The sequence below is a fragment of the Nomascus leucogenys genome, chromosome 18 (assembly GCF_006542625.1).
Source record: "Nomascus leucogenys isolate Asia chromosome 18, Asia_NLE_v1, whole genome shotgun sequence".
Taxonomy (NCBI): Eukaryota; Metazoa; Chordata; class Mammalia; order Primates; family Hylobatidae; genus Nomascus; species Nomascus leucogenys.
This window is the reverse complement of record NC_044398.1, coordinates 49,453,001-49,466,357: the sequence shown is the minus strand read 5'-3', so window position 1 is coordinate 49,466,357 and position 13,357 is coordinate 49,453,001. Positions and strand designations below refer to the sequence as shown.

General features: G+C 38.5%; 1 protein-coding gene across 1 annotated transcript in view; it reads left to right on the top strand.

Moving 5' to 3' along the window:
• The first annotated feature begins 6,182 nt into the window (after window positions 1-6,182).
• The window catches only part of LOC100595906 (coiled-coil domain-containing protein 7), a 133,676-nt gene continuing 126,501 nt past the window's right edge, over window positions 6,183-13,357 (top strand). Inside the window, exons 1-3 of the mRNA XM_030798647.1 lie at window positions 6,183-6,281; window positions 10,700-11,028; window positions 12,466-12,558. Of these exons, the coding sequence (XP_030654507.1) occupies window positions 10,750-11,028; window positions 12,466-12,558 (372 nt within the window). The 5' untranslated portion in view covers window positions 6,183-6,281; window positions 10,700-10,749. The remainder of the gene's footprint in view (window positions 6,282-10,699; window positions 11,029-12,465; window positions 12,559-13,357) is intronic.

The window sequence follows — 13,357 nt, the reverse complement described above, 5'->3', positions numbered from 1 at the left end:
GCCATATTATTCAAACTGTCTAGTCGATCAAGCAATAAGTGATCCTCCCCTCTTTCATTCTCTGCTACCAAGGAGGAACTAGGGAGATGGCTGCAGGCTGAATACTGGAAAATAGGTTCATTGAGGTGGGGGCAGGAGGGTCAATCTGATGGTCAGTGTCACTCCCATCCCTTGTAACAATGAGAACTAAGATCCATTCTGGGTTAGAGTAAGGTTCTGATCCTTTTCAGAAACTAGTTACAGAGATATGCATCTCTAAATGCAAAAGGAGAGAATTTGGGACTGCTATGGACAGAAATTTTGCAAATCTTAAGAACTTTGGCTTGTTAGCTTGGGAGATGAGGGAGAGAGGTGCACGATGTTTGTTAAGGAGGTATGGCAATAGCAATGGCAACCTCTTACAGCTCAACTCCTCCTGAATTCTATCAGGCCAATATTAGATCTTTTTGAAGATGACAGTACGAGTTTTCTTGGAGTAGGCTCTGGCTCCTGTAAGTGTATCTGGCCCTCTCAGTAAGAGATTCCTGAGACAGAGAACCTGCCATGGGAAACCAGAGATGAAGCAATATCTAGTATTCAGGCCCTTACTATCCTGCTTTGGGTTGATACTTTCCACCTAGTCCCCTGACACTGACCCATAAAAGCCACGAGTGAGGGACATAATGGGTTTTTATATGTTTTATAAAAATTCCCTTGTCACTCTTGCTCTTGACTGACTGTTCCAGATGAAAATTTTAGGTGAGGTTAGAAGCATGATTGGAAAGAGGTTATAGTTACTAGAATGGGACACATTAATTTTGTGGCAGTGTTAGAAAGAGAGAGACAGAGAGAGAGCGACTGAGACCTAAGCACTTGGAAAGGCACTGGGGGATAAAGGGACATTAGGATTAATATTCTTTTGTCTTTTAGAACTGATCCTGGAGCTTTCCCTCACAGAGGAAAATGCCCTGGTGCAGCTTTTGCAAACTGTTTCAAGTCCTTGAATTTAACTGATTCCTGGGTCTGTTATCCTCTGTTAGATGGCTTTGACCACAATTTGATTACTATGCTCTTATTCTTTCTGAGAAGTCTGTTAGAAACAGCAGTGAATGGTCTCAGCTTCTTCATTTTCCATGCAAAAACTTGTCAACACCTTGTATATATTGCCTGTAGACAGTCCCATAGCTGTCACTTAGGTATTTTGTGGTGGTGGATGAAACAGGATAGGAAAGATGGGACTGACTTCCATCATGTGGTAACTACAAAAACAAGGACTCTCAATTATTCAAACTGAACTAGGAATCCTAAGGTGTATCAGTGACAAGGACTCTCAATTATTCAAACTGAACTAGGAATCCCAAGGCGTATCAGTGATTGGGAGGCCATGTTGGAGGCATGGTCAACCTGTGCCTCATGAGTAATATGAGTGCCATTTTGGTGGAGGTAGGGGGAAAGGGGATACCCAAAAGATGCAAACAAGACTTTATTTCCAGGACACTCAATGCTCCCTGACTATACTTCTTGTAATGTATACCTCCAATTTTGTTTTTCTTTTAAAAAGTCATTCTGGATATTGCAGATCCTTCCTATTTCCAAATGAACTTTAGCGTCAGGTTGCAAATTGCTTCACAAAAGCCTGATGGTATTTTCAATGGAATTGCATTGGATTTATAGATCAATTTGGGGAGAACTGACATCCTAACATTGTTAAATCTTCTGATTCATGAACACAGTGTATCTTCATTTATTTAGGTCTTTTTATTTTCTCTCAGCAATTTTTTGTAGTTATCACTGTAACTTTTTACCTTATTGAGTGCTGGAAGGTTTTGTATGCCTATAAATATTCTTGAGCTGTGTTTTGGGTCTCAGCTGTTACTGGAAACATTCCATCCTTTCAGATCTTACTTTTAAGCATTGTTTCACAGGTCCAGAGGAGTGTTTAGTGTAAGACTGTTTTGGAAACCTTCCTGAGGCAAAACCCTTTTGAGCACTTTACTCACTGCCCATTAAATTACAAAACTTTTGACTCTAGCTGGTGGTAACATGAAATATTCTGAGCACTGAGTATCATATCCTATCATGGCATTGAGTATCATATCCTATCATGCTTCCAGGTGGTTCTTTCCCTAGCCATGGATAGTTTTCATACATGTATACAGTGATCATTACCCAGTTGAAGACTAAAGGGGTCCCCTAAAGATTTATGGAGCTCTCTTTGTTCTTTAATTTCTTCTCTAGGATTCTCTCCTTTGAACTCTAGCTTCCTTGGCCTTCCTGGACACCTCTTTCCCTCAGCTCAGAGACTGCTAGAAGCTGCCTGGGTTTTCTGTTCTATGTATCATGACTTGGAACCACTTGTGTTCAGGGAGTAAACTTAGGAAATAATAGGGATCATCTTGTTTGTTTCCTGTTATGCAGGGGTCATTATCATTCATTATCTCATAACCAAGGTATCAAAATTCATTGTTTCATATATTTTGTGTGATTCTTTACTTATTCCAGACAGGAGGATAAACCCAGTTGCTGTTACTCCATCTTGGCTGGAAGCAGAACCCTTCACATTATCCCTTGAAGGATAATATGTATGGTATGTGTCCATGGCACAAGGTCTATGATTTAATTTAAATTAACTTTCAGGTATGGCATGAGGCAGGGGTCATGGATAACTTTTTTTCTCTCAATGATATCAGCTTTCATTTTCATTGTTGGAAAGATTTTTCTTTCCCCATTGAAGTGCACTGGCACTGTTTAAAATCAATTGACTTTATATATGTGGATATATTTCTTAACCTTCTATTTGTTCCATTTTTGTCTAACTTTGTGTAATATACTATTTTACTGTAACTTTATAACTATTGAAAACCTGTAGTATATGTCATTTAAATATTTGCTCATTTTTTTCAAGATTGTTTTGGCTCTAGCCTTTTTCATTTCCATACAAGTTGCAAAATTATTTTCCCGATTTCTAGAAAATAATCTGCTTGGATTTTGATCATAAATACATTTAATCCATAGATAAATATTGATAGACATAGACTTAAAAAGTTGACATTTTAGCAATATTGGGTCTTCTAATCCATTAATATGGTATATAATCTCCATTTATTTGGATCTTCTTTAATTTCTCTCAGTAATGTTATATAGTTTTCATTGTAGATGTCTGGAAATTGTATGTTGTCTGGAAATACAGCTTTATTTCTTTCATTGAAATCATTATGCCTTTATTTCTTTTTCTTGCCTTATTGCACTCGCTAAGACCTCCAGTATAATACTGAACAGACATAGTGAGAGCAAATATCCTTGCCTCCTTCCAATCTTAAGGAAAAATCAATTTTTCACTATTAAAAATGATGTTAGCTGGAGATAGTTCACAGATGTCCTTCATCAGATGAAAAAGTTCCTCTCTATTCGTATTGTTTGTTTTCAAAGAATAATCGATTAATGGCACAGACGCAAACCACTGCAAAATTTGATATTACATGCTTAAATTTATTAACTTTTTAAACTTCTTTGCTTTACATTGTCAGCACTGATAACTTTTCTGTGGTTCTTGGCTGTGCTGACTATTAAGGCCACAAATATGAATGGTGAACCTTTGGCTAGACTTATGCTGAGAGTTTTGCTAATGTATGCTAACTTGACAGCTTGACCATTAAGATTTTACCAACAATATTAGAAATGACTAGATATAATCCATTTTCAGGGTTCTAGAAAATAACTGAAATTGGCTTTGTCAAATCGAAGGTCTTCTTTAATCTCTCCTGACTTTTAGTTCTATCTTTTCTATCCCTTTCATTTACAATGGTTTTGGGAGATTTTGAATTTAGCAATTCAATTCTTTCTAAACTACTTTCTTAATTTTATTGCCAACTTTAAAAAATAAAAAATTGTTGGTGGAAAGCTTAATAAATCTGATCATTTATATGTACATTTTCTTTATTACTGACATAAAACACACATACTGAAAAGTGCACAAATAAGCATATGCCTTCATGTTTTTTTTTTCTTTTTTAGATGGAGTCTCGCTCTGTTGCCCAGGCTGGAGCGCAATGGCACAATCTCGGCTCACTGCAACCTCCACCTCCTGGGTTCAAGTGATTCTCCTGCCTCAGCCTCCCAAGTAGCTGGGATTACAGGCACCCGCCATCACGCCTGGGTAATTTTTGTATTTTTAGTAGAGAAGGGGTTTCACCATGTTGGCCAGGCTAGTCTCAAACTCCTGACCTCAAGTGATGCACTGCATCAGCCTCCCAAAGTGCTGGGATTACGGGTGTGAGCCACCACGCCCAGCCTGCCTTCATGAATTTTTGAACACATCCAGAAAGAGCAAAAGACAGAACATTTCTGGTACTCCAGAAGATGTGTTGTTTTCCCTTTCCAGGCAACCCCAATGGTAACTCCCAGTGGTGTGCTGGAGCTAGCCTACACCAGCTCTTGGGAGCCGATAATTTTCAGGAATCTCTTGTGAGGCATTCAGATTTTACTGGAAAATTAGAAATAGTTAGATACAATCAGTTTTCAGTTTTAGAAAATAGTTGAAATCTACTAAGTCAAATCTAAAGTCTTCTTTAAATCTCCTGGTTTTTAGTTTTAGTTCCATCTCTCCTATTCCTTTCATTTACACACAGGCATTATTAAGAGTTAAATTATATCAATTAATATTTTAAAATATTAAAAACATTTTACTTTGTTCAACTTAAAGACAAAATTAATATATTTCTTGAGGTCAAATTATCTAAAAAACTCTACCTTGTAAAATTGCATCTCAAAGCAGTGCGTGGAAACTGATGGCAAGAAACCACTTAAGTGTCACAACTCTGCTTCAAGTTAATTCCTAGTCCATTTCATTTTGTTTTGCTTTTAAGATCACGAAGCTGATGTACACTTCGTGCGAGCTTAGAGTCTGGTAATGAACTCCACAATACACTGAAATGAGCTTGAGGAGACAGCAGATGAATGAAGGACTGGGGCTCTGGTTTTGTAGGTGAAGCCCAGGTTCTCAAACGTCCTACCAGGACTGTACTTTATTTCTCCTCCGCGGGCCTCTAGGCCAAATGCCTGGATGAATCTGCGCTCAGGGGGCGTCCTGGAATTACACTTGAGAGAGAATAAGAAAGCAGGCGGCCGATGTGCCCATGGACATTATTAACCTTTCGGCAAATCCCCACAGCGGCCAAACTGCGTCTCCTCTTCCGCTCTCGGCGCGCAGCCCACGCCCGCAGCGTCAGCGACGCCGGCGGCGCCAAGGCGTCGTGGCGTCGGGCGTCTGGGACGTGGCGTCAACGGCCCCATCCGGCGCCGGCGGTGGGCGCCCGGCGGTCTTTGCTGCCGCCCGGGGGCGCAGAGGCCGGGCCTTTTCTTTCAGCACAAACGTCAGTTTGTAAAAGGGTGGGGCTGGAGTCTGAGGAGTTTTCAGGCTTCCGTCTAGAAGGAAGTCTGGCAGGCTCGGAATTGCCATCTTCCTCAGGCAAATAGTTTTTCACCTTAGAGCCAGCCTTGGCAAGGCCAAACCGCCTAGTCACCCGACTTCCCACAGTCTCAGCAGGTACACCGGGCGGGGAGCCTCGCGAGCGGCTCCCTTAGCAGGACCTGAGGGTTTCGGGAGAGTCCTGGCTTTGCACTTAGTTTTCCCGCTGCCTGGCTGCCTCGGTGGCGGTTGTGCTGCTTTTTATGCAGGCTGTAGGATCGAAGGCAAATCATCCTTTCCCTACGCCGCCTGCCGACCCCTGCCGCTGTCCTCGATTTTGTACACTTTATCATTAAAGGGTTTGAAATGAATATAAATTAATCCTTGAAGGATGAAACCAGAAAACATTTGTCGTGGTGGCGGAAAGGGACGGATGCACTTGGGCGAAGTAATGCTGACATCCACTTCCTAGCATTGTTAGGAAGGATAAATGAATTAAATATGTAAAGTCCTTAAATATTTGCTTGCTAATACGAGTATTCGTTGTGCGTGACTCTATTTTTGTATTTATGTGAACTTCATCAGAGCATTTGTCAGGTTCTTTTTTTTTTGCACCAAGTGAGCGTTGCCTGCCTGCCTCCCTCCCTCCCTCCGTCCGTCCCTTCCTTCCTTCCTTCCCTCCCTCCCTTCCTCCCTCCCTGCCTCACACTTTTTTGGGGGGAGAGGACACAATACAATCCATAACAGCATATACACTTGTTCTTTTTTCCATCAAACTTTCCTCTTGACCGTGTTTTCTTCTAGTAATACTCTATTTCTTTACTCCCTTTTATAGTAAAATTTCTCTACAGTGCTTGTATTCAATTCATTGTTCCTACTTCCTCTCTTTTGAACGGTAAGTCAGATATTTATCTCGATCATTCTACTGAAATTGTTGCCGTTCTTCAGGTTACAAATGACCTACCTCCATGTTGCCACATCCAGTGTCAGCTTAGTCTTCGTTTTGCTTGACTCAGCATTTAACATAGTTCATCACTCCGTCCTTAGTATATTTTCTTTTCCTTGCTTTCTATGTATATATACCCTTTTGGTTTTACTTATTGGCTCATTGGCCACTCTTCTTACGTCCTGTTTGCTGGTCCTGATGGTTTTGATGGAATTTTTGATGTTTGCTTGGACCTGATGGTTTTGATGGAGTTTCTTTGGCAATGTAATTTATTCAGAATTCTTTTGAGGCTTTTCAATTTTGTAAATTTAATCTTGGTTTCTGCATCATTTTGCTTGTAACATTAATTTTTACTGAAAGCATCATGTCACAATCGGTATGAGAAAAATGTAAAAGGGAGCAGGGCGCACGGTGGCTCAGGCGTGTAATCCCAGCACTTTGGGAGGCTGAGGTGGGAGGATCATCTGAGGTCAGGAGTTCAAGACCAGCTTGGCCAACGTGGTGAAACCCTGTCACTATTAAAAATACAAAAATTAGCTGGGCATGGCGGTGGGCACCTGTAATCCCAGCTACTCGGGAGGCTGAGGCAGGAGAATCGCTTGAACCTGGGAGGCAAAGTTTTCAGTGAGCAAGATTGCACCATTGTACTCCAGCCTGGGCGACAAGAGCGAAACTCTGTCTCAAAAAAACGAAAAATGTAAAAGGGAATATTTTGCAGGGCTTTGGTTCAAGTTCTATAATGTATTTATTTACTATTATCATCAGTAGTTTCCAAGAGAGCATTGTGTTCTTCCTTCAAATGGATTTTTAGTGACAAGTTATCTTTGCAAAGTCATATTTGATTATGATTTAAAAATTATGCTTGGCAACTCTGCATTCAATTAACTATAGTGTTAACTATAGTGTTTCATCGAAACAAAAAAGCAGTTGTATAGTTCTTGGATGAAATAAACATTTTCAGTGCTATTAAGATATTTTCGTTCTATTGTTCACAACCTAGTTTAGAATTTTTATTTTTGAGAATTTTCTGTTTGTGCTTGTCAGACATATTTAAGGGCATGTATCCCTGGCCCCATATATATTATATATTTTTAATTTTAATTTTTTATGAGTAGTCTCTTAAACATATATATGATTCTTTTCCAGCAGGGTGTCATCTACTTGTTAAAATCTTAATAAATGTTCACATATTGAAATATCTGCATTTTGGAAATCCATAATTACATCAACAATTGTTATCTGCTGTCCATGTGTCCAAAATAATTGAGAAATTATTAGTTTTTAAAACTTTATTCAAAGTGGTTTTATTTATAACGTCTGTAAGTTTTATTATTTGTTTTTATATTTTATTCTCTAAAATAGTATGTTATACTATTTGGTATTGATATTTATGTTTTGCATAAATGTGCTAACAGGATACCATCAACTTTTGCCATGGTTTCCGGCAAATAAAAAAAAATCCTATTATTGGTCTCTTAATATATATTGGATGATCTTCTGAACATTAGATACAGCTTCTCCAAAAATTGAATCATGTTTATTGTTATTAACATATATAGGCCTTTATTTTCTCATTTTCAGTAGAATTGTTAATTATTTATATTTTTTTCAAACCTGATACTAGCTTTTAATACTTATCACTATTGATGTGTATTTTATTAATGTTCAGGAATATGTGATAAATGCTGCTGATCTTTGCATCATTTTTTTATTCTTCAGCTGGATTATTCCTCCACTGATTTTATTCATTGCATCAGTTTTTATTCTTCAGCAGTATTATTTTGTGATTACTTGTGTTGTTTTATCTGTTATATTTTTTATTTTTTAATATTTTTACTTGGGTCTTAAAAATTCCTCTTATAGCTGTTTTATATGGCTAATATTCTCTTTCTATGTATTTATGTATTTTTAGTCTCTCTGTTTTAATGATTCTACAACTAAAACATGTTTTTTAGTTTATTATTTTTATATTTATTTGAGATGGAGTCTTACTCCATCCCCTAGGCTGGGGTGCAGTGGTGCAATCTCGGCTCACTGCAACCTCCACCTCCGAGTTCAAGCGATTCTCCTTCCTCAGCCTCCCAAGTAGCTGAGACTACAGGTGCCCACCACCACGCCTGGATAATATTTTGTATTTTTAATAGAGACAGGTTTCACCATATTGGCCAGGCTGGTCTCGAACTCCTGACCTTGGGATCCACCCGCCTCTGCCTCCCAAAGTACTGGGAATACAGGCATGAGCCAATGTGCCTGGCCTATTTTTTATTTTTTAATGGTTGTTTTTTTCAGTTGTCAAGTTGTTTTGGCCTGTGAGCTCGTATACCCTTGGGGGTGTCACCTGTTTGTCTGGTAATCTATTATTAGGAAATGATCAAAAGCCAGTTCCCAGCCTGTATTCCTCCTGGAAGTTAGGGAAAGTATGTGGGTGTATTTGTTTTCGAAGTGCTAGATATTTCCTATGGTCTGAATGCTTGTGTCATCCCCAAATTCACATGTTGAAATTGGGCCCCAATTCAATATATGGTAGTATTAGGAGGTGGGGCCTTTAGGAGGTGATTAGGTCATGAGTGCAGCACCCTCATAAATGGGACTACTGCCCTTATAAAAGAGGTCTGAAAAAGCTCCCTTGCTCCTTCCATCATGTGAGGACACAGAGAGTAGGCACCATTTATTTAGCGTCTGGGCTTTCATCAGACACCAGCTCTGCTGGTGCCTCGTCGTTGGACTTTCCAGTCTCCAGAACTGTGAGAAATAAATGTTTCTTGTTTATAAGCTATGCAATTTATAGTGTTTTGTTCTAGCAGCCTCAACAGACTAAGATACTAGTGCTGCTGTAACAAAGTACCACAAACTGGGTGGCTTAGAACAACAGAAATTTATTCTTTCATGGTTCTGGAGGCCAGAAAACTGAAATCAAGGTTTCAGCAAAACCATGTTCCCTGCTAAGGGCTCTAGGGAAGAATCTTTCATTGGTTTTTACAAGCTTCTGGTGGATGCTAGCAATCCTTGATATTCCTTAGCTTGCAGGTGCATCACTTTAATTTCTGCCTGTCACTATATGGTCTTCTTATAGTGACACCAGTCATTGGATTTAGGACCCACCTTCATTCAGTATGACCACATCTTAACTTTATCATATCTGCAAAGACGCTATTTTCAAGTAAGGTCACGTTCAAAGTGCTCGGGGCTTAGGACTTGAACATATGTTTTTCAGGGACACAGTTCAACACATAACAATGGGACAAGCCAAAGTGTAGACAGCTTCAGATAACAGAGTACCAGTGTTACATTACTCTATCTTAATTTTGCCACTGTACCTGGCAATTCCCACTGTTAGGCATATACTTTTAAACTATTTGGGAGGTGGCATTGTCCTGAGTCTTAGTCAGCTTTGAGGGGAGAGAAAAATAGAGGAATAAGAGCCCAAGACCTATCTAGTTTATACTTCCTTATCTTAGCATAGCTTTGATGCTGCCTTAATATTACCCTAATGATACCTTGGGCCAAGGCTACTGCTCCTGTGGGAATAAAGATGTATATTAAGGACATATATTAGCTCAAATATGGGGGAAAGATGGGAAGAAAATGTAATTTTTTTTTTCCTGAATGTATTCTCTCATTGTTGCTTCTGGCTTCTTCAGTCCCTATATTCCCATCCTAAATGCCCCATAAACAAATGAGCCTTTGTTTAGGGGTTTCTTATAGTTAAAAAGTTTTTTGTTCTTGTTGTTTTCTGTTGTTAGGAATATTTTCCTTTCTATTTTTCATTTTTTCAGAGTTGATTTTGGGATTCGCCATCTTCATAGCAATTGATAATCCTTTTATCATTTTAAATCTGAAATGTTTTCATCTACAACCCCCCTTACTTACAGGAAATGCTATAAGTCCTATAGGTAAAATAACCCAACATTTTCCATATGGAGAGCAAAGGGTATAGAAAAGAAGCAAGATTTATAGCCAATTTGACCTATGTTGTAATTCTGAAAAATTTAACACTTACTAGCTGTGTGACTCTTGGTTAGTCACTTAACTTGTCTGAGCTCAGTTTACTCCGCTCCCATGTAAAATGGAATAATGATGTACATAAAGGGCATACCTTAGATTAAAAATGATGGAGCTTTTACTGTTATTATACTTAAGTTTAAATAACTTCTTGATATAAATTAGATATTGTGATAACTGCATTCTATATTTGTTTGTTTTGTTTAAGTTACCGTGACTCAAGAAAGCCCAAAGTGTAATTGTAGCTTCCAGAAGTTGCTTAATGTACTCTGAGCAAATTGCTAAAGCATCAGAAAAAGAGAAATGTAGTATGTGAATTTAATTAGAGCCTGGTGTTTTCTCTGAATCTCTAATTTTTTTCACAGGGAGGAATAAGTTTTTTCATCTAAAATTTGGAAGCCAAGTCAGTAACAAAATGAAACCAGTAAAGCATCTGTTGACCACCAGTAACAAATCAGCAAATGTTCCAGCATTAACTACTAAAAAAGGACTACATAATTTACCATTATCACCTAAACTAAAGGAAAAACATAATGCAAAATTAATTCATGATAAAATTGAACCAATGGTCCTAAGATCTCCACCAACAGGAGAATCCATTGTACGGTATGCTTTGCCCATTCCATCGAGTAAGACAAAGAACTTACTGTCAGGAGATGAAATGATCGGAAAAATTATCAAACATCTGAAGATGGTAAGAGGATTGTTAGTTTCTGTGTTGCAGGGCCCCCATGATCACCCCAGGTTTAGTGATATGCTAGGAGGACTCACATGACTCCACATACAGTCATACTGATGGCTAAGATTTATTACAGTAGGTACATGAAGTGAAATTAGGAGAAAACCAGATCTAAGCTTGCAAGAGTCTTTTCCCTTTAGAGTCACCCAGGAGATGCTTAATTTCTTTAGCAATGAATTGTGACAACACATATAAAATGTCTGCTAGGGAAAATCATTGGAAACTCAGTGCCCTGGGATTTATTGGGGGTTGTTTACTATTCACTCTGTGCTTAGCATGTACGAAAATTTCAGACTCTCACAAGGAAAGGAGGTTCAGTATAAACAACGTTATACAAACAGTTTAGGGACAGTGAGCTGCTTCTATCGGTGAATGGGAAGAACCCTCCTGAAATCCAAGATCTCAGATGCCAGGTTAAGGCCAACCTTGGAAGCAGGCCTTCCTAAGTCCTGCATTTCTACTATGTTAAACTCTGCATTTCAGAAACTTTAGCTCTTTTTTTGTTTCTTGAGATGAAGTCTCGCTCTTTCGCCCAGGCTGGAGTGCCGTGGTGTGATCTTGGCTCACTGCAACTTCTGCCTCCCAGTTTCAAGCAATTTTCCTGTCTCAGTCTCCCGAGTAGCTGGGACCACAGGAGCATGCCACCATGCCTGGCTAATTTTTGTATTTTTAGTAGAGATGGGGTTTCACCATACTGGTCAGGCTGGTCTCAAACTCTTGACCTCAGGTGATCCACCCGCCTTGGCCTCCCAAAGTGCTGAGATTACAGGCGTGAGCACCGTGCCTGGCCGAAACTTTAGCTCTTGATGTGGGGAAAAATTTTCCTTTCTCTGAGTTTCTATTTTTTTCACTGCGATCCAGAATTGAATTGTAAATGTACCAAATATCAAGTGAGAACAATGAGGAAGAGCACAAATATAAAAAAAAATATAGTACATCAAACTTGTACAAGTTTGTTGAAAGTTTGAGGGGTTAGGCCAGATAATTTTCTTTAAAAATTCACTGGTTTCTGGTCTCCATCTTTCGAATTCCTCTAACTCTCTTCAGAGGAGAAAGTCAAGGCAGACTTTGAGGAAAACTCTACTTAATGCTTCAACCACTCATGGACAGGCCCTCTCTGTTTTAAGACAGCTATCAACACAGAAATGGTAGAGTCATAGAGCATCTCTCTATTGCTAGGGAGTAGGATTAAGGAATATTGCTTTTTCCTCATGATGACATGAAATTGGGTATGGGATGAAAAATTTAAGTTTGTGGCACTGGAAGAAATAAGTCTTACTGGTAAAAAGGTCCTGGCATAATTGATTAAATATTATTTACATTTAATATAATTAATTTTAAACCATTAAAGAATCTAATTGGCTTTGATTTTTTTTTTTTTTTTTTTTACAGTTTGTTTCCACTTTGGAAGAAACCTATGGACATTGTGATCAGAATGGAGAAGAACCATTTGTAAAGCATGAACATGAAGAATTATCTTTATCTGTAAGTATATGCAACCCTAATATAGAGACATTAACACTGAAAAGGGTCGATTTTCTTTTTAAAAATATAAATTTAAAATATTTTCTTTTGGAGTACTTATATATCCTCAGAATGAATTTCCCATCCATGAAAATGATCCTCTTAGAAAATTACTCAACCCAACCAAATCCCTCTTGACCTGAATTTTGCCAAGAAGGTTGCAGAAAAGTTCTACATACCCATTAGGAATGACCAAAATTTTAAAGATAGACAATAATCACATTTTAGTAAAGATATGGGGCCACAGGAACTCTCATACAGAGCTGGTGGGAACACAAATGGCACTGCTATGTTGAGAAACAGTTTGACAGCTGCTCACAAAGTTTAACATATACTTAAAAGATAACCACCAATTCCACTCTTAAGTGATTATCCAAGATTAATGAACACATACATCCTCACAAAGACTTGTATATAAATGTTTATAGAAGTTTTGTTTATAACAGCCAGAATAGCTACTGAATCCAGCAACCCAAATATTTACTAATTAGTGAATGGATAAGCAAATTGTGGTACAGCATACAATGAAATACTCTGCACAATAAAGGGAACAAACTACTGACACATAGAACAACGTGGATGAATCTCAAAAACATTAGGATGTGGGGAAGCTAAATAAATAAGGCTACATATCGTATGATTCTATTTATATGAAATTCTGGGAAAGGGAAAACTGTAGTAAAGGACGAGTGGTTGTCTTGAACTAAGGTAGGAGGGGAGAATTGACTGCAAAGGAGTACACTGAAGCTTTTTGAAATGA